This window comes from Rhinopithecus bieti, unplaced genomic scaffold (assembly GCF_001698545.2).
Source record: "Rhinopithecus bieti isolate Rb0 unplaced genomic scaffold, ASM169854v2 scaffold_14229, whole genome shotgun sequence".
Taxonomy (NCBI): domain Eukaryota; kingdom Metazoa; phylum Chordata; class Mammalia; order Primates; family Cercopithecidae; genus Rhinopithecus; species Rhinopithecus bieti.
This window is the reverse complement of record NW_016807978.1, coordinates 999715-1027559: the sequence shown is the minus strand read 5'-3', so window position 1 is coordinate 1027559 and position 27845 is coordinate 999715. Positions and strand designations below refer to the sequence as shown.

The window sequence follows — 27845 nt, the reverse complement described above, 5'->3', positions numbered from 1 at the left end:
AAGGAAATTGAATAAGGCAAAAACATGTCTTGTTCAAAAGATATCAGAGGCCAGGTGCAGTGAGCTGGGTGGATCGCTTGAGCCCAGGAGTTTGAGACTAGCCTGGGCAACATGACAAAACCCCATTTCTACCAAAAATACAGAAAATCAGCTAGACATGGTGGTGCACACCTGTAGTACCAGCTACCTGGGAGGCTGAGGTGGGAGAATCACTGAGCCTGGGAAGTCGAGGCTGTGGCAAGCTGTGATCGCGCCACTGCACTCCAGCCTGGGCGACAGAGGGAGATTCTGTCTCAAAAGAATTAAAAAAAAAAAAAAAAAAGACATCGTTATCAGATATGGTGAAGTTAAGATGAAACATTAAAGTATATAGGATTTAATTAAATAACTATTTTGTGGCTTATGACCTTATTTGTGCTTGTATATATGAATATGGTGGTTTGTTTTGTGTTGTTTAATTTTAAAAGCTCTTTGGAATTTTGGATGTACTCTTCAGTCTCCTACGTACCAGCCCAACTAGAGGTCAGCTTTTCTTACTGCTTTTTGAACCAGGAAATGCTGACATACTGTATGCATTGCTCTTAAATCAGAAGTACTCTGACAGACTAAGAGAAATCATTTTTAAGGTACAAACATTTCTTAAACATCTTTGTATTTTGGGGCATTTGTGGGTGTATGAATTTTCTTGCAATATATCCATTCTCTGACTATAAATTATTTTTATATCTATTTCTCTAAGATATTCAACTTATTTTTATATATAGTTTTCATGTTTCAGTAGTTTGCATGTTAGAAAACTCATTGTATTATAATCTGAAAATCATCTCAGTGGAATATTCACTTTATCATACCATCCTCAATATAAAACCTCTCATCTTCTTGACTTGGTGGGTCTATGTGGCAATTCAGAACATTTCAACAGCTAATAATAATAGCAAACTTTATGTAGCAACCACTGTATGTCAGGCACTAAGTACTTTTCATATATTGGCTTACTTAATCTTGCAATAACTTTATGAAGTGGGTATTATTACTATTATCATTTTACAGATGAAGAAACTAAGTCCAGAGGGATCAGTAACTTATAAAATATATAGATGAATTGCTTCACAAATGTTTACTTATCCTTGAAAATTATTTTAATTTTAATAACTGTTACTTAAGTGGATTATTAGATTGATCCAGAGGTGTATTGACACACATTTATTCTTGCAAACTACATGGTTTGTTTCCATCTAAGCCTTTCTCATTAAGAAACAAAATTTTAAATTATTTCTCTTTAATTTGCCATGTAATTAAACTAGAGTCTTAAGCATACCAATTATTCAAATACAGATGCATTTCAGTCCAGTTTATTTTTTTAAATTTGTTTTTTTTTTTTTTTTTTTTTGAGACGGAGTCTCGCTCTGTCGCCCGGGCTGGAGTGCAGTGGCCGGATCATCTCAGCTCACTGCAAGCTCCGCCTCCCAGGTTTACGCCATTCTCCTGCCTCAGCCTCCCGAGTAGCTGGGACTACAGGCGCCCGCCACCTCGCCCGGCTAGTTTTTTGTATTTTTTAGTAGAGACGGGGCTTCACCGTGTTAGCCAGGATGGTCTCGATCTCCTGACCTCGTGATCCGCCCGTCTCGGCCTCCCAAAGTGCTGGGATTACAGGCTTGAGCCACCGCGCCCGGCCTTAAATTTGCTTATTTTTTTGAGATGGAGTCTCGCTGTATCGCCTAGGCTGGAGTGCAGTGGTATAATCTTGGCTCACTGCAACCTCCAGCTTCCAGGTACAAGCAATTCTCCTGCCTCAGTCTCCCAAGTAGCTGGGATTATAGGCACGCATCACCACACCTGGCTAATTTTTGTATTTTTAGTAGAGATAGGGTTTCACTACATTGGCCAGGCTGGTCTCGAACTCCTGACCTCAGGTAATCCACCTGCCTCGGTCTCCCAAAGTGCTGGGATTATAGGCATGAGCCACTGTACCTGGCCCAGTTCATTCTTAAATCCATTTTTACATTATGGTGTAATACAGAGTGCTCCTCCCTATTAAATTCATTTATGCCTAGTGTTCCATTATTGGAACACTAAGTATATGGGAGTTATTTATATACCACTTCTCAAGGTCATCACCAAGGTCTGATTTTTCACACGTCTGCAATTCAAAAAATTGCACCCTCCGGCATAAATGGGTTAATGCTGGGATTTTTATACTTAAGGAATAAAATGATGCTCCAAAAACAAAGTATAGCAATATTTTATTCAGTAAGTTAATAGCATTATTTTATTCTGTAAGTTAATATTGCTATATGTTAATAGCAATACTTATTAACATTAAATATTAATGCTAATAAATACTAACATTAATATTTAATGTTAATAAGTTAACATTGTTAATATTAACTTAAATGACAAATTATTCTTAGTTTTCTATATTGAGAATATATTACTTGTTGTGACCAGATTATGGAACAAATGTTGAAATGCACGAATGTTTATGAGCGTAGTAAACAACATATTCGACTCAGAGAAGTTGGCTACTCAGGACTGGGACTCCTTCTTAATGAAGCACTTATTAATACTTCTCTTATTAAAAACCTCACCCATCAAATCATAAATACAGGTATGAATAAGGCTGATACAGCTAACATATTTAAGAAATATTTTTTCCTGTAAGTTTTTTTCATACCTTTCTCAGGCTACTTTTAAAATTATCTGTTATTTGATTCAGCAGGGCCTTCCTTGGATACCATGTCTTACGTAGTTTTATTGTTTTTGTCTTCCTAGGGCATAGCACAGTTCCTTACCCAGTAAATGTTTATTGACTGAGTGATTAAGTTAATAAGTGAGTTCACAGAACAAGAAAAGGACAGTGCAGAAAATATGTACAAATGATTGTTTTTTCTTTAAGGAGCTTTGTTGTTTCTTTTGTTTGTTCTGTTTTGGTTTTTTGATTTTTCTTTTTAGAAACAGAGTCTTGCTGTATTGACCAGGTTGATGTGCAGTGGCTAGTCACAGGTGTGATCATAGCTCACTGTAGCCTCATACTGGATGCAAGTGATCCTCCCACCTCAGCCTTCCAAGTAGCTGGGACTACAGGCATGTGCCACCATGCCCTGCTTCTAATTTTTTTAAATAATTTTTTTCAGTACTTGATGACAGACAGTAGAATTTATGTCAGATGCTGGGAATTTGGGGGTATGAGGTTCTTTGTCTTGATTCGTTTACAATCTTGTTGATAAGACATGTATATAAAAAGATAAATAATAATATAAGAGCCATGCAGTATGGACCGTATGTTCAAGCAATCAAAAAAAAAGGAACAATTATTGAGGGTTGACTCAGGAGGATGTCAAACATTCTAAACCTATTTTTTCTTTAAAATTTGAACATACCTATAATTCATATTTTAAAATGAATTATTTCAGCATTTTATACAAGTATTATCTACAGTTCTTTCTTTGGTTATCTCTCATATTTAATTTTATTTTTTTGTTTTTCCTACCATAGATCCTGTTATTAATTTTAAAGATCTACTATCTGTGGTATATATATCTCACAAAGCACATATAAATGTTAGAGTGGCCATCTGCAGAAAGGTCAGTAAACTCTTAAGATATATTTTAACGATAGCAGCATCGTGATCATGCTATAAATAACTTTGCATCGAGTATTTTGCAGCAGATACAAGTTTTCATTTATTTTATAAATGGCATAATTTTATAAGTAAACAATTTTCTTTTTGAAGTAAGTTAACTTCATGTAATCATAAGAAATTGGCATGCGAATGTTATCTTAGCTCTTCGTGGTCTCCTGCAAATATGTTCTTTCCAGAGTCAAAAATTTATTAGCAGAGAATAATTTTTTTATTAAGAACCTTCAATGATTGTGACCATTTCTAATTCATATACCGTATTTTAGAGTTTCTGAATCTTTTGAACTTTCTGGAAATAATTTTCTATAATTTGTTTATGAGTATTCCAACAATGATTTGTCTTCAGTACACAGTTAACCTTTAACTAAGTCAGGAGATAGTTATCCTGTCTTCCCCTTTCAGATCATAACTTTCTCTGTCCTCCACTAGTAACCATTGACCTGTCTATTTAATTTGCTTCCTTGCTTTTTTTTTAAATTTTACCTCCTGATTTTGTCACATACTTATGAGAGAGAGAGAGATATATATATATGTGAGAATAAGAGATCTCTCTCTATATATATAGTTTTTATATATATATACACACACATATATACACACACATATATAGTTTGTTTAACTAACAGAAAAGAAAAATATATATATTTGTTTTTTATATATATATGTATAATTTCCTTTTCTCTTTAATGGCTGCGTAGTGTTTCATTGTATGGCTGTTTCATAAAGTATTATCTGGTTCCTTATTGATAGACATTTAGGTTGTTTCCTGCTTTTCCATGTTATAAACTGCTGTTATGAATGTCTTTTTATGTTTTCCAATTTGTGGTAATACATCTGTAGGACATACTCCATGAAATAGACTTGCTGTTTCAAAGGGTATTAATGTTTTACGTTTTGATGGATTTTTCCACATTGTCCTTCAAAATAGCTGTACCAGTTTACATTTATACAGTGTGTGTGACAGTGATTATTTCCCCGTATACTCAGCTCTGAGTATTTGGAGCAGGTCATATAAATTGATCCTTTCCTTTTCACGTATAATTAGAAACAGCTCTCAGTGCAGCTTGGTTTTATCTATTATTTATGTATAAAATAGATATAAAATAAGTAATATTTTATGGAAACTTTAAAGTCAGCATGAAAAGTTTCTTTGCCGAGTAAAGCTTAATCTTGAAGGAAAAAATTGATATTCTGCACCTGTAAAGTAACAGTTGCCCACTGAATGATATTGCATTAATAAAGAATCTTCACGTCATTGTGACCTCCTTGCCTTCTGTATTAACATATATTAATACTAGTAATATTGAAGTCCTTACCAACATTGTTCATCTCTTGCTCTGAAATTTGTCAGAGCTAAAACTTCTGTTAAGAAAGATACTCAAAACCCCGGAAGCTAGAGTTCTTTTCATCTGCGTAGAAGTTTATTGGCTTTGTGATAAAATTGTCTTAAAAGATCTTAACTGAATGTCTAAAGCTTTTAAGAACTTGTTTTTATCTAAAAATTGAAATAAATTGGATAGTAGAGATCATACGTATTCCCATGTCACTGTTTACCATTCTGGCTAAGCAGTAGCATCCATCTTGCTGAAGTTCATTTTCTGGAATTAAAGTTTAGTTTTTGTTCTGTTTGTATAATATAGACTTACTGAACAATGTAGACTTTAGTGTAGACATACCAAACAAAAACCTTTTTGCAAAAGCAACCATGGCTCATTCCTGTAATCCCAGCACTTTGGGAGGCCGAGGCAGGCGGATCATGGGAGGTCAGGAGTTCGAGACCAGCCTGGCCAACATGGTGAAACCCCGTCTCTACTAAAAATACAAAAATTAGCCAGGCGTGGTGGTATGTGCCTATAGTCCCAGCTACTTGGAAGGCTGAGGCAGGAGAGTTGCATGAACCTAGGAGGCGGAGGTTGCAGTGAGCCAAGATTGTACCACTGCACTCTAGCCTGGGTGACAGAGCAAGACCCTGTCTCAAAAAAAAAAAAAAAAAAGTAACTTTCCCTGAAAAAAATGAGACAGAAAGACATCCTTGGTATATTCAGGTTCTATCAAAATGTCTTATGTGTCCTATTCACTCCCCTAATGCCAGTGCCTAAAACTGTGCCTATAGTAGGTGTGCAATAATATTTCCTGAACAAATGTAAGGGGCTCATGGAAAGTAGTTAGTTGAGAGGATATTACTCTATTATTTAATGTATACCATCATCCTATTCATTTTAATATTCCTTTTTTATCTTTCAGCAAATATTTTAGTGCACTCTTACTCTGTACAATGAGTAATATGGAGATTAGTTGGAAACACAATGCCAGTCTTCCAAATAGTTTATAATCTAAGAATATAATCTTTTGAAAGTATATTCTTCTATAGTTTCTCATTAAATTATTTTATCATTAAATAACTGAAAAGAGACTATTTTGATATAAAGTGCTATGTACTTTTGAAGAATTTTGTATTCTTAATCTTTTTACAGGTTTTACACATTTTGCAGTCCCAGCCAGATGCAGCACATCAAATATCACAACAAGTTGGTTGGCAAGACACCTTAGTTAGGCTTCTTTTAAAAGCAAAATTTGAAAACGGAAATACTCTTCATAAGCACAGTAGGACTATTTTAATGAAAGACAATGATAAAAATATGTCAACTGAAGATACTAAGAAGAACTTTGATGAAAAAACAGATGAGGAAAAAATCACCTCTTTTGCCTCAGTTGATGTGTCTTCAGATCAGTGGAGTTTGGAGGATAGACACTCTTTAGACTCAAACATACCATTATTTCCAGAAGATAGCTCTGTGGGAGAATTGTCTTTCAAATCAGAGAATCAAGAAGAATTCTGGCATAGGAACCCTTCACATTTGAGTTTAGACCTCGGTGGAATTGACTCATGTGAAATGAGTGATAGTGGAAGTCAAGTGCCAGACAGTCTGCCTAGCACACCATCCCCAGTAGAGTCTACTAAATCGTTTTCTGTGCACTCTGACAAAGAAAGCAGCATCACAAATGATATTGGCTTTAGTGATGACTTCTCTTTACTTGAAAGCCAAGAGGTAAAATTGCTTATTTTCCAAATGTTGTTTTATTTTCATGTCTGATACATACTTCTAATCCTTAGAAATATGTGAGCAGTTGTTAACAATTTCATATTATATTCATGTTCTAAGTTTCATGATCTAAGGTTTAGAAACCTAGAAGTCCCTAGATTGTGAGTTTTTTGAGAGCAAAGCTAGTGTCTTACTCATCTTATATCTCTGGGGCCTAGTAAAGTTCCAGGTTCATTAAGGCACTTAAAAAATACGTTAAATTATTACAATTAGTATATGTAATGGTTCTTATGATGTGCTTTGAACAACTATACCCTCTAGTTATTTAAAATTGCTTTATATTTTCCATAGAGATGTGAGGAGGAGCTTCTTCAATTACTGACACATATTTTGAATTACATAATGTGTAAGGGACTAGAGAAGTCTGATGATGATACGTGGATTGAACGAGGACAAGTGTTTTCAGCACTGAGTAAACCAGGAATATCCAGTGAACTACTTCGACCATCAGATGAAATAAAACTAACGTAAGCATTTAGTTAGTGATTTTCCATCCTCCTTTTGGTGACAGCAGGAGTCTAAAATAATGTTAGTTATTGAACATTTATTCAGTATTCCGTGGATATAACAAGGGAGAAAAAGAGAAACTTTGTGCTCAGTTCCTTTTCCTGTCTTTTGCCATACTAGTAGGATCTAAAGAGGAATCCCAAACTCATTCCAATATGAGGAGGTTTAAGTCTTAAGTAAATTTGGATTGTAAGTGATTACAGATTTTTTGTTTAAACTGTTTTCTTGCAGTATGTGAGGACTTGATACATTGTTTTCTACAGGCTTGTCCAAATTTGAGTGTTTCCGTGCTAAGAGAAAGGAGTTGGGTTTTCATGATAATTATTTCTCTGAAGGATTTAGGGTTCCTTGTAGATCAAGTTTGTCCAACCCACAGGTTGCAGGCCATGTGCAGCCCAGGATGGCTTTGAATGTGGCCCAACACAAATTCATAAACCTTCTTAAAACGTTATGAGTTTTTTTTTGTGTGATTTTTTTTTAAGCTCATCAGCTATTGTTAAAACATATCATTAAAATATTATTGGTGTATTTTATGTGTGGCCCAAGACAATCCTTCTTCCAGTGTGGCTCAGGGAAGACAAAAGATTGGACACCCCTGCTGTAGATATAGGACTCTGTAGTGGTAGCACACCAGGAAAGTATTGCATCTTTTTCCCACAGGGCAAGACCCTCTGTAAGGCATAATAAGGCTTTCTTCCCTAACCTTGCCAATTTCCAGCTTTAAAGAAACAATTTAAGTATCTCATGAAGGATGGAATGTGAATTATTGTCATAGCTTTTTTATAGTCAAGTAAAACAGGAAACTTTTGACTTTTAATACTATGTTTATTAAAGATAAATACTCCAAACATTTCAACATTTCTCCATTATTGTTAAATTCCATTTACAGGCCTGGCATGGTGGCTCATGCCTATAATCCCAGCACTTTGGGAGGCTGAGGCAGGTGGATCACCTGAGGTCAGGAGTTCCAGACCAGCCTGGCCAACATGGCGAAACCCCGTCTCTACTAAAAATACAAAAATTAGTCGGGCATGGTGGCACATGCCTGTAATCCCAGCTTCTCGGGAGGCTGAGGCAGGAGAATCACCTGAACCCAGGAGGCAGAGGTTGCAGTGAGCCAAGATCATGCCATTGCACTCCGGCCTAGGCAACAAGGGCGAAACTCCGTCTCAAAAAAAAAAAAAAAAAATTCTGTTTACAATGTCTTAGAGATACCTGCTAGAGATAGTATATCTTTAGAGATACAATGCTGCCTCTCAAGCTGTTTTGTTTTGTTTTTAATGTCCTCCTATTTTTCTAAGCTCACAATGGTTTTAAGAGGACTTTGTTTTCCGTTTAGTTTGCTCCAAAAGATGTTAGAATGGGCAATCTCAGAAAACAGAGAAGCAAAAACTAATCCAGTAACTGCTGAAAATGCCTTCCGACTAATGCTGATCATACAGGACTTTCTTCAGTCAGAGGGACTAGTTAATTCAAACATGTGGACTGAGAAGGTATAGTAATATCTCTTTAAAATTATAGTTTGGGTAGTTAAGAACTTTATTCAAAGAAAATTTTGCCCCCCCCCCCCCTCTTTTTAGAGCGTTAATGCTTAATCAGATTCAATAAACAAGGGTAAGATGTGATGAATAGTCACAGATTTTGTTAGCTATTACTAGGATGATTCTTTTGGCTTTTGTCAGCTGAACATTGGACTAGTTTTTGAAATATTTGTGGTTTGTATTAATGTTGGGGAAAATTGATAATCAGTAAATTGAAAACTGAATGTTTTATTTCTCAATTTTTTCCTTTGTGATAGCTTTTAGAGGATATGATGCTGCTCTTTGACTGTCTGTCAGTCTGCTATTCTGAAAGTCCAGTATGGGTAAAACTCTCTCAAATTCAGATCCAGTTGCTTCTAGGATTCATTGGAAGGGGTAATTTGCAGGTTTGTCCATTCTTTTATATCATTTTCTGTGCTTGCGTGCAGCATAGCTATTATTTATGTAACAAGCAAATTAAAATGTCTTTTGGTATTTTAAGTTTTCATTAGTTCTAAAAGTATCCATGATTTCATTTGGAGTTTTGAGGAGCTTGAGAGGCAGCTAATTTGTTATTTCTTTCTGATATTAATAACTTTATATAATTTTAAGGCTTCCTTTTACAGGATTTATACATAGCTAATATTAGAAACATTGTTCATATCATCTGTATTCAATGTAACTACTCAGGTGCTAGGTAGCCTGTATAGACTGTTCATGTATGTGCGGTTTAGGGCTTGAATTTTTTAGAAAAAGTATTTTTTAAATTATTCCTTTCAAATTTTTTCTGCTGTTTTACTAATTTACAATTTTACATTCTATCTCATTTTTTTTTTTATTTATCACACACTAAATATCTACAAAGAACTAAGCATTGTGCTACGTTTTAGAAATAAAGATAAATATTGGTCACAAGGAATATTTATTATTTCTATTTTAAATTTAAAATGGAAAAGGCTGAAAAAGTTTGATGTGAATTTTAGTCTGTCAGTTTTCTACTTACATGGGGTACTTGTGAGAACCTGGGTTAGATTAGTCATGTTAAGAATTTCACAGCTGTTTACCTGGCCCTTTTATTTTATTTTGATGTTTCCATTTTTGTATTTGGTGCAGGGAGGTTGGGATGGGGCTGGCTTCTGATTTNAAAGATAAATATTGGTCACAAGGAATATTTATTATTTCTATTTTAAATTTAAAATGGAAAAGGCTGAAAAAGTTTGATGTGAATTTTAGTCTGTCAGTTTTCTACTTACATGGGGTACTTGTGAGAACCTGGGTTAGATTAGTCATGTTAAGAATTTCACAGCTGTTTACCTGGCCCTTTTTATTTTATTTTGATGTTTCCATTTTTGTATTTGGTGCAGGGAGGTTGGGATGGGGCTGGCTTCTGATTTACATAAACTAGATACAATATTAATAAGAACATGGAGAGGTTAAAATTCTGAAAACAGGTTGCCTCCCCGCCCACCTTTTTTTTTTTTTTTTTTTTTGAGACAGAGTCTCTCTGTGTCTCCCAGGCTGGAGTGCAGTGGCTCTCTGCTCACTGTAACCTCTACCTCCCAGGTTCAAGCGATCGTTGTGCCTCAGCCTCCAAAGTAGCTGGGACTACAGGCGCCTGCCACCATGCCTGGAAAATTTTTGTGTGTTTTTAGTAGAGACGGAGTTTCACCATGTTTGACATGCTGGTCTCAAACTCCTGACCTCATGTGATCTGTCCACCGTGGCCTCCCAAAGTGCTGGGATTATAGGTGTGAGCCACTGCCCCTAGTCATTCTATTTTTAAAAGAGTATAGTCTGATGATTCTATTTTTTATTTTTATTTATTTATATTATTGTGAATGCTGCAGAGAAGTAATTCTATTTTTTAATAGATATTTATTTTATTTTTTTATATTTATTTTATTTATTTTGCATTGTAAAGGTAACACATACTCGTTGTAGAAAATATGCAAAAGCGGCTGGGCGCGGTGGCTTATGCCTGTAATCCCAGTACTTTGGGAGACCGAGGCAGGCGGATCACCTGAGGTTGGAAGTTTGAGACCAGCCTGACCAACATGGAGAAACCCCTGTCTCTACTAAAAATACAAAAAAGTTAGCCGGGTGTGGTGGCACATGCCTATAATTCCAGCTATTCGGGATACTGAGGCAGGAGAATTGCTTGAACCCGGGAGGCAGAGGTTGTGGTGAGCCGAGATCACGCCATTGCACTCCAGCCTGGGCAACAAGAGCAAAACTCCGTCAAAATTCTACAAGAGTAGAATTAAGTATTGGCTTATGAGGCTGGGCATAGTGGCTCACACCTATAATCCCAGCACTTTGGGAGGCCAAGCCTGGTGGATCACGAGGTCAAGAGTTCAAGATAGTGAAACATACCTTGGCCAACATAGTGAAACCCTGTCTGTACTAAAAATACAAAAAAATTAGCTAGGTGTGGTAGTGGGCGCCCATAATTCCAGCTACTCGGGAGGCTGAGGCAGGAGAATCGCTTGAACCCAGGAGGCGGAGGTTGCTGTGAGCCATGATTGCACCATTGCACTCCAGCCTGGGCAACAGTGCGAGACTCCATCTCAAAAAAAAAAAAAAAGATTTGGGTTCCCTTTATACTGGTGGTTTCTCCTAAAATGTGTCTACATGTGCAGGCATCATCTAGGCCTCTTCATCTCTCACTGTGAGAGTTGCACTTTGGGAGAACAATGCAAATGCTGATACTCTGACTACTGCTATTGCTGTAGATCTTTGTCTCTGACTTAGGAGTCTTGTGTCTTCTGCCAACACCTGTGAAACTGTAGCAGCTAACTCTTTAGCTTGGAGGCAAAGTAACATCTGAGACCTTTCACAGTTCTTGACAGTTATTATATAAAAATTCTGAATCCACAGAGCCAGGCAGAACTTGTGCTATCACTAAATGTTTGCTTTAGTCTGCTCTTTCTTATCTCAACTATTTTCCTCCAGGTTTGTGCAATGGCATCAGCTAAGCTAAATACCCTTCTTCAGACCAAAGTGATTGAAAATCAGGATGAAGCGTGTTACATTTTAGGGAAGCTGGAACATGTTCTAAGTCAATCAATCAAAGAACAGACTGAAATCTACTCGTTTCTGATTCCCCTTGTTCGTACCCTGGTTTCCAAAATTTATGAGCTTCTCTTCATGAACTTGCACCTCCCTTCTTTACCTTTTACCAATAGTAGCTCCTCATTTTTTGAAGATTTTCAAGAATATTGTAATTCAAATGAATGGCAAGTTTACATTGAAAATATGTAAGTTTTATCTTTTTTGATCAAGATTTTCTGCTAATATACCATTTTATAGAGGTGAAGTCATATATTAAATTTATGTATCCTTTTTTTTTGGTAAGATTGTACCTTATATGAAGCAGTATGAAACTCATACATTTTACGATGGTCATGAGAACATGGCACTTTATTGGAAGGATTGTTATGAAGCTTTAATGGTAAATATGCATAAACGAGACCGGGAAGGAGGGGAAAGCAAGCTCAAATTTCAGGTAAAAAGTACATGTTTTAATATCTGGCTCTTCATGTTGATTTTAGGCATTTAATATTGAATAAGAGTAATACAGGGCCCAAATTTTAAAATAAGCAGTGTTTCTATTATTTGTGTAAAAATTATCTTAGGTTTAGAAGAAAAACAGCTAATCAGTAACAAGATCAATTAATAGGAAAATGTTCTATATATAGTGATTATGTAAAAAGTTTATTAAGCTGATAGTACGTTAATAGATCCCTCTAAGGAGGCTGGATGCATACCATCACTTAGAGGGAAATTTGCAGGATATAATGTTTATATTAGAAAAGAAGAAAGGCATCAAATTTTAAGTTTCTACCTTAAGAAACTAGAAAAATGGCTGGGCGTGGTGGCTCACACCTGTAATCCTAGCACTTTTGGGAGGCCAAGGCGGGTGAATCACCTGAGATCAGGAGTTCGAGACCAGCCTGGCCAACACGGCAAAACCCCATCTCTACTAAAAATACAAAAATTAGGTGGGCATGGTGGCGCATGCCTGTAATCCCAGCTACTAGGTGGGCTGAGGCAGGAGGATCACTTGAACCTGGGAGGCAAAGGTTACAGTGAGCAGAGACTGTGCCACTGCACTCCAGCCTAGGCAACAGAGTGAGACTCCGCCTCAAAAAAAAAAAAGAAACCAGAGAAGCAAAATTAATCCAAATCCTTATAAGCAAAATCAAGGAATGAATAAAGAACAGAAGTAAATGAAATTGAAATCAGAAAAATAATAGAGAAAATCAATGAAACCAAGGTCTGGTTCTTCAAAATATCATTAAAACTGATAAACTTCTAGCAAGATTGACAAAAAAAAAAAAAAGAGAGAGAGAGAGATGTGAAAAATTTTTTATACCAGGAAAGAAAGAGGCAATATCACCACTGACTCCACGGACATCAACATTGTAATAAGGGACTACTACAAACCACTCTATGCACATAAATATGACAACTTAAATGAAATGGATCAATTTTTTGACAGACACAAGTTTCCAAAACTAGTTCAAGAATAAGTATATGACCTGAATAGTCCTATATTTATTAAAGAAATATAATTTATAGTTACAAACCTTCATAAAGGGAAAACTTCAGGCCCAGATGGTTTCACTGGCAAATTCTACCACACATTTAATGGAGAAATTATGCCACTTTCTCAGTCTCTTCAAAAATAGAAAAGTAGGAACATTTCTAGCTCCTTTGATGAGAGTAATATTACCCTCTTAGTGAAATCATAGAAAAATAATACAAGAAAACTACAGACTAGTATCTATCAGGAACATAGCTACAAAACAAATCTACCAATATATTTTAAAAATAATACATTAGATCAAGCACAGAGGCTTATGCCTGTAATCCCAGCACTTTGGGAGGCCAAGGCAGGAGGATCATTTTAGGTGAGGAGTTGGAGACCGGCCTGAATAACATAGGGAGACTCCTCTCTACAAAAAATGTAAAAATTAGCTGGGTGTGGTGGTATGGACCTGTAGTCCCAGCTACTGATGAGGCTGATGTGGGAGGAACACTTGGGTACAGGAGGTCAAAACTTTAGTGAGCCATGATCCCACCACTGCCCTCCAGTGTAGATGAGCAGCAAGACTCGGTCTCAAGAACACTAATAATAGTAATAATAATATATGACACAACAAAGTGGAATTTATCCTCAGGATGCAGGACTAGTTCAACATTTGAAGATTAGTTAATATACTGGACCACATTAGTAGTCTTAAAAAAAGCTATGTTATCATATCAGTAAATGCAGAAAAAGCACTAGAAAAATTAAACATCCATTTGTAATCAAAGCTCTCAGCAAACTAGGAATAGAAGGGAAATACTTAAACCTTTACAAAAATTCTACCACTGGCTTCATATTCAGAGGCGAAAACTGAGTACTTTTCCCTAAGATAGGGAACTAGGCAGGGATATTCATTCTCACTGCTCTTAGTTACTGTTGTACCACAAATCTTAGCAAATATAGTAAAAATAGAAAAAATATATAAAAGAAGTGTTCACATTAGGAAGGAAGAAATAAAACTATCTAAAGATAACATGATTCTCTGTGTAGAAAGTCTTAAGGACTCTATTATACCAGTAAATTACTATAAATAAGCAAGTTTAGCAAGGCTGCAGGACATAAAATCAATACACAAAATTTAATCATATTTCTGTTCACTAGCCATGAATAAGGAATGGGAAACAGATTTTCTAAAAATACTTTTACAATAGCTCTAAAAATAATAAAATGCATAGGTATCAATCTAACAAAATATATCCAGCATCTGCTGTATATATGCCAAAAACTAAAAAACACTTGAAACAAATTAAAGAAGACCTAAATAAATACAGATAGACACTGTATTCATGAATTGGAAGACTCAGTAGTCTTAAGTAATTTTAAGGTGTATATATTTGGTTAAGCCAAAATGAGAACATTGTTCCTTTCTTAACTTAAAATATATTGTAAACATCTTTCCATGCCGGGCTGCAAAGTATTCCATTGTTTTATATATTAGTACATTTAAATGTATTTCCCATTGTTAGACTCATTTACTTTTTTCTTTATTATTGAACATCAAAACTGTGAATTGATGTTTAATTACCATGGAGCTGTCATGACTTCCTCAGTTTTCTCAGCAATGATCTGTTTTAAATATTTAGTAACATTGTATTCCAAAACAATTGATTTCCTACCAAGTGTAGTAATAGTTAACAATAACAATTGTAATAACGACAACCACAAGTTATTGAGAACTTGCTATTTTTCTAGCACTATATTAAGTACTTTAAATGTCCATCTTTATTATGACAGTTATTGTTAACCTCATTTTACACATGAGAGGACACTGAGCCTCAGAGAATTAGCTAAGAGAAACAACTAAGCTAAAGATAAAGTTAGATAAGAAAAGTAGCTCAGAAAAGCTAAGATTTGTATCCAGGTCTAACTCCAAGGCATATATTTTTAACTGCACATTGCTGTAGTGCCTCTCTAAAACTGTTTAAAATTTTAACTGTTCTTTTTAACGTAATTCAGTGCTGGTTTGTTTGAAACAAATTAATGCTGTTATTTTAGTTTCTAATAGATGAATATTGATGTGAGTTAGATAAGCTAGTCTTCGGTTTTTTCTTTGAAACCTATGAACATTCATTTCACAGATTAAAGTTATGTCTTGGTAGTATACAATGTGGTTACCCTTCTTTCTACTTTCTTTCCTCTTGAGTCTCATTTTAGATGCCTTGTAAATCAAAAGATCCCCTAGGAAAATTATTTTACTTGACAGTAAGTAGGAGGTTAAAATTATCTTGAACTTCAAAGTTCTGTGTTGAGGCACTTTGCATTTTTGAAGTTCAACACATGTTTATTGTTGGTTGGTTGTTTTTTTAAGTTTTAAAAAATATAAATAGATTATAGGTAAAATTATATCATACTTCATCAAAGAAAATGATTCTGATGGAATAAGAAAAGCCTGTTGGTTACTAGCTTCTGTCTCATAATGCAAGATTTTGTTGGTCAAAAATTTTAAATTATGGAATTAAAATGTAAATATACCTGTAAATATATGAGTCAATGAACTTAACTTTTATTGTTTCTTTCAGGAACTGTTTGTGGAGCCATTTAATCGAAAAGCACGCCAAGAGAACCTCAGGTATAATAATACGCTTAAGCAACTTAGCAGTCAACAGTTAGCCACTCTTAGACGCTGGAAAGCAATACAGCTCTATCTTACATGTGAAAGGGGACCTTGGGCTAAAAGGTAAGAGGATATAATTTTATTAAGTACTCTTTTTTCTTTACAACTCTGGTCTAGAAATTTTTGAACCAATGCCCCTTGCACTCCAATTTTTTAAATGTTCGATTTATAAAAGGGTGCTTTTAATCTTATTTATTGTCTTTTTGTGAATTATAGGTCTGGGATGATTCGAGGTTGTATTGTTTTTTATTACAGTTATTTGCCTTCCTTTGACCCTTTGATATGAAGTTTATTGGACTTTAGACTCTTTAGAGAGTGTTAAACCAATTTACTTCTGTCTTTCTGATACCACCTTTTTGAGCTAGGGCTAATGCTGTTGTATGTTTGAATATTTTACAATTCATTTAATTGATCCTCAGTCACTTCTGTTTTGCTTAATTATATTATCTCTTTTTTTTACAGCCCTTTTAAAAATGTGGTAAAATGTACATAACATAAAATTTGTCCTTTTAACCATTTTAAAATGTACAGTTCACTGGCGCTGAGTATATTCATAATGTACAATCATCACCACTGTCTAACTTCATAACATTTTATTACGTAAAAGGAAATACTGTACCTATTAAAAGTCACTCCTTATTATCCTCTGTCCCACCCCTAGCAACCACCAATCAGCTTTCTGACTGTATTATTTGCCTGTTCTTTTTATTTCATATAAATGGAATCATACAATATGTGGCTTTTTGTGTCTGCCATCTTTCACTTAGCATAATGTTTTCATTATGTAGTAGCATGTATCAGTACTTTATTCCTTTTTATGGCTGAATAGTATTCTCTTATAAGGATATATCATCTTTTCTTTATCTAGTCAACAGTTGGATGGGCATTTGGGTTGTTTTCCACTTTTTGGCTATTTTGATTAGTGCTGCTGGGAACATTTGTGTACAAGTGTTTGAACACTTGTTTTTAATTCTCTTGAGTATAAACTATGAATGGAATTACTGGGTTGTATGATAATTCTGTGTTTAATTTGCTAAGGAACTGCCAAATTGCTTTCCACAGCAGCTGCATCATTTTATATTTTCACTAGCAATGTGTGAGGGTTCCAATTTCTCCGCATTCTTACCAACACTTGTCATTTCCTGATTTTTTATTATGGCCCTCCTAGTGGGAGTAAAGTGGTATTTTATGATTTCATGTTCCATTTCCTAGTGATTTATGATGTCTAGCATCTTTTCATGTGCTTGTTGGTCATTTTTACATCTTTGAAGAAATGTCTGCTCAAGTCCTTTGCCCATTTTTAGATTGATTTTTTGTTGTTGTTGAATTGTAAGAGTGTATATATAAATATATGTATATGTATATACTCAATAATAGACCCTGATCCTATATATGATTTTCAGATGCGTAGATTGTCTTTTCACTTTATTAATAGCAGCCCTTTTGATACAGGAAAGTTGTTAGTTTTAATGAAGTCCAGTTAAATCTATTTTGTTGTTGCTTTTTGTTTTTTTTTTGGTCTCATATCTAAGAAACCATTGCCAAGTCCAAGGTCATGAAGTTTTACCCTTACCTTTTCTCCTAATAGTTTTATAGTTTTAGCTCTTATATGTAAATCTTTGTCCACTTGCAATTATATTGTCTTTATTTGTAATAAAATTATTTTTTATTTTGAAAACTATTGGAAATATAAACCATCTGTATAGCTAGTTAAGAACTCCCATTTAACAGTGAAAGAGTAAAGGTATCAAGCTGTAAGTCTAAAAGTCAATGTTCAAATCTTATTTCTGCTACCTGTAAACCTCATGTCACCTTGGGCAAATTATTTAATCTGCTTTAGATTCCTCATGTATAAAGTACAGCTACGCGTACTCACTTTGGTTCTATCAGAGTTATTTGGATTAAATGAAATAAAAAATGTGAACAGTTTTATAAAATGGTGCTAAACAGGCTGGGCGTGGTGGCTCACACCTGTAATCCCAGTACTTTGGGAGGCCAAGGCGGGCAAATTGCTTGAGGCCAGGAGTTCAAGACCAGCCTGACCAACATGGCAAAATCCCATCTCTACTAAAATTACAAAAATCAGCTGGGCATAAGGGCACATGCCTGTAATCCCTGCTATGTCGGGAGGCTGAGGCACGAGAATCACTTGAATCCAGGAGGCAGAGGTTGCAGTGAGCTGAGATTGTGCCACTACACTCCAGCCTGGGCGACAGAATGAGACTCTGTCTCTAAAAAATAAAAGTAAAATAAAATGGTACTAAACAAATGTAAAATACCTGATACTTTTTTACAGTATTTAAATCAATCTTTGTAACTTAAGCTAAATAATTTTACTTGTTTGCTTATGAATATTCTTAGGAAACAGAATCCAATTCATTGGAAGCTAGCTAATGTAGAGAATTATTCCCGCATGAGACTTAAGCTGGTACCGAATTATAATTTCAAAACCCATGAGGAAGCTAGTGCCTTGAGAGATAATCTGGGTGAGTTCCAATGACCGTTTAATTATTTGATGAAGATAATGAGAGTGTTCTTGGGGTTGATGATTGTTACTTCATTGTTTTAAATGTGTTTACTTATGAAGGAAGGGTGGCATTTTATAATTAATATTTAAATGACTGTATGTTTTTAGTCCTGTTACATTTGGCCTAAATCCAAGGTAATTTAATACTTCCATTTATTTTAATTTCTAAAAGAAAAAAACTTTAATTATAAAAGTATACTGTACTTCATATCAACTGTTATGTCTCTTGCAATGAAACAGTGTTCTTTTCTCTTAGTTTTTTTGCTCATCAAGACTGAGGCTAATACTAATGTTAGATAGAATTCTTAGCAATCCTTTTCTTTTATTTTTATTTTTTTGAGACAGAGTCTCACTCTCTTGCCCAGGCTGAAGTGCAGTGAAGCAATCTCAGCTCACTGCAACCTCCACTTCCTGGGTTCAAGCAATTCTCGTGCCTCAGCCTCTGAGGAGCTGGGACTACAGTCACCCGCCACCACACCTGGCTAATTTTTGTATTTTTAGTAGAGACGGGGTTTCACCATGTTGGCCAGGCTGGTCTCCAACTCCTGACCTCAAGTGATCCTTCCACCTCTGCCTCCCAAAGTGCTGGGATTACAGGTGTGAGCCACCAAACTCAGCTAGAATTCTTAGCAATCTTTTATGCCTTTTATTATAACCTATTTTTATAGAGCTCTAGACCCTTAGTATCTTAGATTGGTCAATGCCTTTTCTAGAAAAAAAAAAAAAAAACTACTTGTGGTCAGGAGTTCAAGACCACCCTGGCCAACATGGCGAAACCCCATCTCTACTAAAAATACAAAAAATTAGCCAGGCATGGTGGCGGGCACCTGTAATCCCAGCTACTCAGGAGGCTGAGGCAGGAGAATCGCTTGAACCTGGGAGGCGGAGGTTGCAGTGACCTGAGATCACGCCACTACATTCCAGTCTGGGCAACAAGAGCAAAACTCTGTCTCAAAACAAACAAAAATTTAGCCTGACAGTATTTCAAAACAGATCTTAAGGGGTTTCTGCAACTCTTTAGGAAGCCCTTCCTTTATAACTGTCTCACTTGTCATCTCTCCCTTTTTTAAGATAGGTCTGTGAAATACCCCAAAATGTTGTTTATCAAGAATCATTAGGCCTGCATGGTGGCTCATGCCTGTAATCCCAGCACTTCGGGAGGCCGTGGCAGGCAGATCACCTGAGGTCAGGAGTTCGAGATCAGCCTGGCCAACATGGTGAAACCCTGTCTGTACTAAAAATACAAAAATTAGCTGGGCATGGTGGCGGGCACCTGTAATCCCAGCTACTCCAGAGGCTGAGGCAGGAGAATCACTTGAACACGAGAGGCAGAGGTGGCCGTGAGCCGATATCGCGTCATTGCACTCCAGCCTGGGTGACAAGAGCAAAACTCCTTCTCAACAACAACAACAAATCATTGGTAGTCATAGGCATATTATGTTGTAGTTTTAGATGACATGAGTACCAACTTTTAGATGTTATTTTTAAACTACTTTTATTTTTTTGAGACTGGGTCTCCCTGTATTGACCAGGCTAGATTGCAGAGACTTGAACATGCCTCACTGCAGCCTTGGCCTCCTAGGCTCAAGCAATCCTTCTGCCTCAGCCTCCTGATTAGCTGGGACTACCAATGCATGCCACCATGCCATGCCCAGCTTTTTTTTTTTTTTTTTTTGGTAGAGACAAGGTCTCACCATGTTGCCAGACTGGTCTTGAACTCCTGGGCTCAAGTGGCAATCCTTCCACCTCAGCCTCCCAAAGTGCTGGGATTACATACGTGAGCCAGCATGCCTGGCGAGATCTTATTTTTTTTAATTGCCTTAACATAAAATGAATGAATGGCCAAAACATAAAATGAATCAAGAGAGCCATGATGCTTGCCATTTAGAGTCTTACATTTTGAAATAAATCAGATATAGTAAGTGATTTTCCTTAATTCAAAATAATGGCCCTGTCCATGATATGAACACTAACTTTGAGTACATAGCAGTAGCCAATTGTGTATAGCTTTTTCTCTGAAAGAATCTTGTATCCTCTTCTGTAAGTATCTTTCTCTACTCTTTGAGATGTAACTATCATTAACACCCAACAAACATCTTTTGGTAAATGACCTTAATAGTTACTTAAGGAATAGTGTTCCATATTATTTTCTTGACTTGCCAAGAAATCTCCTTCCATAAAGTTCCCTCTGCTTTTTCTTCTCCTTCTCACCCCTCTACACATGCACACAGATGTAATTTTATGTCCCTTCTTAGTCTTAGTTGTTCTTTTTGTTTGTTTCTCTCACTTTAAAAATTTACTACAAGTATAATAGTGACAATAAAACTGTACAGAAAAAAAATTTATATATTTCAAGGTGAAATTGGAAATCATAACAAATGGCATCAGTCTTTAAAATCTTTAAAGTTCTTTGACATATACTTCAGAATTAACTGCAAAATGTTTTACCTACTCCTTAGTTTTGTCTATAGAGTATTTTCATTAACTGCCAGAATTCATGGTATTCTTTTTTTAAATATTATCTTGTTTTGTTTTACTTACCCCAATACTGCTTTTTATAAGCAACCCATTGCAGATGTATAGAATAGTGTTTTCATTATGGGCTAACCTGCAAACTAACCATGATTTAAAATATTATTTTGGATGGAAAATCCATTATTAATTTCAAACAGCTGACTAATGAAGCATCTTTTGGAACACACCCACTTGTAAATTAGGGAATTTGAAGAGTCAAAAAGAATGTATTCTTAAATGTATCAGTAAAAATATTTGGTTTGTAGTGTGGGCAACATAGTGATAAAATAAAATGTTTTGTAGCCAGGTGGCACATGCTTGTAGTTGGAGCTACTCAGAGGTGAGAAGATCGCTTGAACCCAGGAGGTCAAGGCTACAGTGAGCCATGATTGTGTCAGTGCATTCCAGCCTGGGCAACAGAGTGAGACCTTGTCTCAAAAAAGAAAAAAAGTTTGATTTGGCTAGGTGTGGTGGCTCATACCTGTAATCCCAGCACTTTGGGAGTCCAAGGAGAAGAGTCACTTGAGCCCAGGAGTTGGAAACCAGTCTGGACAACATAATGAGACCTCATCTCTACAAAACAAATTTTAAAAGTCAACTGGGTGCAGTCATGCGCGGCCATGATCCCAGGTACTTGGGAGGCTGAGGTGGAGGATCGCTTGAGCCCAGGAAATTGAGGCTGCAGTGAGACATGATTGTACCACTTCATTCCAGCCTGGACAACACAGTAAAACCCTCTCTCCCAAAAAAAAAATTTGATTTAAGAAATTTTTTTTTGTCCGTAATTCTTTATTAGACATGCTGTTTTCTGATTGACAAATTTAACAACTTATTTTTAGTCCTCACCCTGCTTCCATTGTTTCTGAAGCATTTAGTGGTTATCCTCCTCTGTAAGTGTATTTCTTTCCTTCTTTCTTTTCCTGTTTGTATGTTTGTTTTGTGAGACAGGATGTCACTCTGTCACCCAGGCTGGAGTGCAGTGGTGCAGTCACCACTCATTATAGACTTGAGCTCCTGGGCTCAAGTGATCCTCCTGCCACAGCTTCCTGAGCAGCTGGTACTATAGATGTGAACCACCACACCCAGCTAGTTTTTTAATTTTTAAACTTTTTTTGTGGAGACAAGGTCTCCCTCTGTTGCCCAGGTTGGTCTCGAATTTCTGGGCTCAAGTGATCCTTCCACCTCAGCCTCCCAGAGTGCTGGGATTACAGGCATGAGCCATCTCACTCAGCCTGTAAATATATTTCTTTCTTGGCTCTGCTGTTTAACCTCCTACTTTTATACCAACTTTTAGTCTTTTTTTCTAAAACTGTTTTCCTGCACACTTTTAAATGATGATGTTCCCAGATCCATTGCTAGTCTCTTGCCTTTACCTGTGCTTTTCCTGAGTGACCTCATGGCTTCCCCACTATATATGTAATGCTGCTTTCCCATCTGTATTTCTAGTTCCAACCTTCCTTTTGAACTCTAGAAACTGCCTGTTGGGATACCTGTTCCACAGTCTCCTTATGACATTTCTGAAACTGAATTTATTCTCTTTTCTCATATGTGTATTCCTTACCCTAGTTTCTGCTTCTCTTGTATCTGGTATTATAGTTATCAGTATCTCCATATATTAGCTGCTGAAATTAAAATCCATATTATCCATGAGTCTTTCCTCATCTCTCTGAAATCCCTACATATAACAGCTCTTTAGGTACTGTGTCCTGTTGATTCTATCTCTTACATAACCTTTGAATGTTTTTCCTTATTTTCATTCCCTTTGCTATTGCCATGGCTTAGCTTGGTGCTTTCTCCAAACTTACAGTAGCTTCCCAGCTGGCCTCCTTGCTGCAGTCCATCCTTCATTCTCCGTCCTTTACCAATCTTCCATCAGATTTTCAATTCATACTGTTAACGGGATAGTACCATACATCTATATAAAGTCGATTTCCTATTTGTATCAGACGACCTAGGCTTCCTTCTTTTCGCTTTTTACTGCATTGTTATGTACTTTGTTAATTAAATGTTTTAATGATAAATTAGACCTCATGAAAAAACATGTTCAGTAGAAATAGTTACTGACTTGTTCTAGGGAAAATGTGAATCACTACTTCCCAATATAGAAGATGGTATGATCAAACAGATTTACACAGAAAAATGCAACTGTACATTAGGTTGATTCATCTTATGTCTGAGCAACGGTATCATTTGAGAAGCTAAGGGAGGATTTGTCATCTTTATAGTGTTTTGTTATTTATAGTTACTTATAGTGTTGTGTTATTTATGTATTTTATATGAATTATTTTTGCCATAAATGAAATATCTTTATTCATAGTTAAGTGTGTTAATTTTTTTCAGTCCTATGAATTATTCATATATTTGTATTACAGTTCTTATTTCAATCAGATAGTTGGAAGGTAAATATATAATATTAGCTATCATTTATTTTATATTTAATGTGTACCAGATGTTTCGCATGTATTACCTTTCATATGCCTAACAACCTTGTGATGAAGTCTCCATTTTACAGTTTAGAAAACATACATTCAGAAGGGCCATATGGCTTACTAAATGGCAAAACTAAATTTGAATCTAGGTTCACCACTTCATAGACCATGTTCTTTTCATTATACCAGACCTGCCTTTTTGCAGGATGTTTAGTTTATAAAATACATCACATGTATTGCATATATATGCCTCAGAATTATGTATTAAATTCCTTGTGGTCCAGAAAGTAAACACTTTCGCTCTTGGTCTGTGTATTATTTCCCGATTAAAGACAACTTATCATATATTCTTTCTTAGTTTTGCTTTAGTACAAATGCATGTTAAAAATGGTTCTATTACATTAATACAATTAGAATATTTCTTCCTTTGACTTAATTATTGGCAACCTTTAGAATTAAATATAAATTAAGAGACTACTTGGCCTATTTCTGAAACAAATAATACCATTATTAAAATAGATACTATTATTTTAAAACATTTATTCTTTTACCTTATGAATAGTAGTTGTCAAAATTACCATCAAACATCAAGGATTTCTCTAAATCAAAGTACCATCTTTACTTATATACATATTGTTATCATCTAACAGTCAGGAACATAATTAGCAGTCAGAAATTACAGAAGGGCTATAATAATGTTTTTTACTTTATGTTTAATAGATACTTTGTGTTTAAAACAGGTATCCAACACTCACAGCCTTCCAGTGATACATTGCTTTTGGAAGCAGTGAAACAAGTAAAAGTTAGTGATATGGAGGAGGATAAATTAGACCTTCCTGAAGAGGATATATCAGCTAGAGTAAATGTGTACGTATAAATATTAAAAATTATTTTGTTCTGAGAAAGGGGATTGCAAAATCGTGGAAAAGATTTGCTTGAAATTCTAACGCCACTTATTTTCAGGGTCCAACAGTTAATGCTGTATCAGCTGTTAGGATTTTATCAGTACTGAGATTATTGAGGAAGGCTTCTTAGAACTGGGATAACATGGAACTGGACCTTGAAATTAGAAAGTATTTAGAACTGTATGATAATGAAGGCAATACATTGAATTTGTGAGATTCAGCTATACCTGTGTTCAGATGGAAATGTACAGAACAAAATATAAACTGTTAAGCAAAAGAAAGAACATTATAAAGACAAAAGCAGAAATTCGTGAAAGAGAAAAACAGAAAGATTAAAAACATCGAAGCCTGGTTATTAAAACAAACAACAAACTAACAAAAGCAAAAACACATAAACCTGTAGCCGGACTGATTAAAAGAAAGACAACATAAATTGCCTATATTAGGACTGAAAGAGGAGATGATGCCACAAATAATCAAATGATTGAGAATAATACTAATGATTTTATGCCTCTAAGTTTGACAGCTTAGATGAAACAAATGCTTTGAAATATGCAAATTACCCAGCCTCCCTCAAGAAGAAACAGATAACCTGAAAAGCCTTAGATACATTTAAAAATTTTTAATTTGTACTTCAAAAACTTTCTTTAAGGAAATGTAAAATATATTAATTTCCTCATCTCCTCTTTGTGTTACAGCTGTCATACATGTTACATTTCTTTGTGTAAGTTCAGCAATATAGTTTTATAGTTGCTGTTTTATGCAGTTATCTTTAAATGAATTATAGGAAGAACACAAATGTATGTTATTAATACTTTATTTTATGTTTGCTACATAATTATCAAGTATCATACTTGTGCACTTTATTTCTTTGTGTGTGCATTCGTTTATCATCTGATAAAAATTCCTTCCAGCCTAAAAGACTTTCTCCAGTTTTTTTGTGTGTGTTTTTTATGTGTGTGTGTGTTTTTGTTTGTTTGTTTGTTGAGACAGGATCTTGCTGTGTCACCTCAACTGGAGTGCAGTGGTGTGATCACAGCTCACTGGAGTCTCCACCTCCTGGTCTCAAGTGATCCTCCTGCCTCAGCCTCCTGAGTAGCTAGGACTATAGGCACACCACCATGTCTAGCTAATTTTTAAATTTTTTTGCAGAGACAGGGTCTCACTGTATTGCCCAGGCTGGTCTCAAACCCTTGGGCCCACATGATCCTCCCGTCTTGGTTTCCCAAAGTGCTTGGATTATAGGCCATCAGAGAGTGAGCCGCTGCACCCAGCCCTCTAGTATTTCTAATAAGGAAAGTCTGATTGCCACAAACTCTCCTTTTGTTATCCAGGGAGGTCTTTATTTTTGTTAATCCAGATATATCTCACAAACATAAAATGTACCATTTTTAATGCACACAATTTAGTGGGATTTTTTAGTGTTTTCACAAATTTGTACAACCATCCCCACTGCATAATTCCAGAACATTTATATCACCCCAAAAGGAAATCTTGTACCTTTTAGTGGTCGGTTCCAGTTTTCCCCTTCTCACACACCCTGGCAACCACTAATTACTTTGTCTCTGTGGATTTGCCTACTTTGGAAATTTTCTGTAACTCCTACAATTTGTGTCTAGCTTATTTTCATTTGGAATAATGTTTTCAAGATTCATTCATGTCATAGCATATAAGAGTACTTTATTCCTTTTTGTGGCTGAATAATATTATAAATAATTTTCCATTTATAACCATTTATGGTTGTCCAAAATATGCATAATCACATTTTGCTTATCCATTCATCAGTCAGCATTTAGGTTGTTTCTACTTTTAGGCCATTATGAATAGTACTTCCATGAATATTCCTGTACAAATTTTTGTGCAAACATAAGTTTTTAGTCGTCTTGGGTATCTACCGAGGAGTATAATAGTTAGATCATATAATTCTGTTTGAACTTTTGAGGAATTACCAAACTGTTTTTACAGGGACCTCATCATTTTACATTTTCACCAGCAATGTATGAGTGTTTTGATTTCTCCACATCTACCTCAACTCTTGTTATTTTCCTTGTGGGTTTGTAAAAATTCATTATAGCCATCCTGTATGGTTTGAAGTCATATCTATCTTATTTGCATTTTCCTAGTACCTAATAATGTTGAGCATCTTTTCATGTGCTTGTTTGCCATTAATATATCTACTTTGGAGAATATTTATGCAAATCACTTGCCCCCCCACCCTTTTTTTTTTTTTTTTTTGAGACAGAGTCTCACTCTTGTCGCCCATGCTAGAGTGCAGTGGCGCGATCTCGGCTAACTGCGACCTCTGCCTCCCAGGTTCAAGCAATTCTCCTGCCTTAGCCTCCTGAGTAGCTGGGATTACAGGCGCCTGCCACCATGCCTGGCTAATGTTTGTACTTTTAGTGGAGACAGGGTTTGGCCGTGTTGACCAGGCTGGTCTCGAACTCCTGACCTCAGGTGATCCGCCCACCATGGCTTCCCAAAGTGCTGGGATTACAGGCGTGAGCCACCATGCCCGGCCTGGTTCTTTTTTTAAATGTTTTTAATTTCTATCTCTTTATTGATAGTCTCTATTTGATTAGCTTCATTGCTATACTTCCCTTTATTTCTTTAAACATAGTTTCCTATTGTTCTTTTGATGTATTTATGATAGCTACTTTGAAGTCATTGTTAAATTGAACATCAGAGGTCTGCCAGAGACAGTTTCTTTTTATTGCTTTTGTGTTTATGGCTCATACTTTCCCTTTTCTTTGTTTTCTCATAATTTTTGTTTAAAACTATACACTTTTGGTAACAAATTGTAGCCAATCTGGCTTCTGATCTCCCTCTGTTATGGTTGCTACTGTTGTGATTTTGTTTGTTTGTTTACTTCCCCGAACTAATTCTGTGGAGCCTGTTTTAACCTGCTGTGTGTTGCCAATGACGTCTCTATTCATTGGGTTTTGTTTTGTTTTGTTTTTTGCTGTAAAACCTGGCCTAGTAGGGGTTGTCTGTGGGTCAGACAACCTTGGTGGTCAGTCATTGGTTAGAGGTTGTCTTTAGCCCCCCTGATCCAGCTGAATGCTATAGCTCACAAGTATAATCCCAGCTATTCAGGAGGCTGAGGCAAGAGGATCACTAAAGGGCAGGAGTTTGAGACCAACCTGAGCAACATAGTGAGACCCTCTCTCTAAGAAAATAGCCCAGGCGGGCTGGGTGCAGTGGCTCACGCCTGTAATCCCAGCACTTTGGGAGGCCAAGGCGGGCGGATCACGAGGTCAGGAGATTGAGATCATCCTGGCTAACATGGTGAAACTGCATCACTACTAAAAATACAAAAAATTAGCCGGGCGTGGTGGCGGGTGCCTGTAGTCCCAGCTACTCGGAAGGCTGAGGCAGGAGAATGACATAAACCCAGGCGGTGGAGCTTGCAGTGAGCTAAGATCGCACCGCTGCACTCCAGCCTGGGCTCCAAACCCCGTCTCTACTAAAAAAAAAATACAAAAAACTAGCCGGGC

The 27845-nt window shown here is 36.0% G+C and overlaps 1 protein-coding gene across 1 annotated transcript in view; it reads left to right on the top strand.

The window, feature by feature from the left end:
- The window catches only part of NBEAL1 (neurobeachin like 1), a 209236-nt gene that overhangs the window by 125766 nt on the left and 55625 nt on the right, over positions 1 to 27845 (top strand). Inside the window, 12 exon segments of the mRNA XM_017884366.1 lie at positions 468 to 626; positions 2449 to 2608; positions 3496 to 3584; positions 6115 to 6690; positions 7036 to 7211; positions 8591 to 8744; positions 9050 to 9178; positions 11724 to 12032; positions 12127 to 12276; positions 15882 to 16039; positions 18338 to 18462; positions 24187 to 24305. Of these exon segments, the coding sequence (XP_017739855.1) occupies positions 468 to 626; positions 2449 to 2608; positions 3496 to 3584; positions 6115 to 6690; positions 7036 to 7211; positions 8591 to 8744; positions 9050 to 9178; positions 11724 to 12032; positions 12127 to 12276; positions 15882 to 16039; positions 18338 to 18462; positions 24187 to 24305 (2304 nt within the window).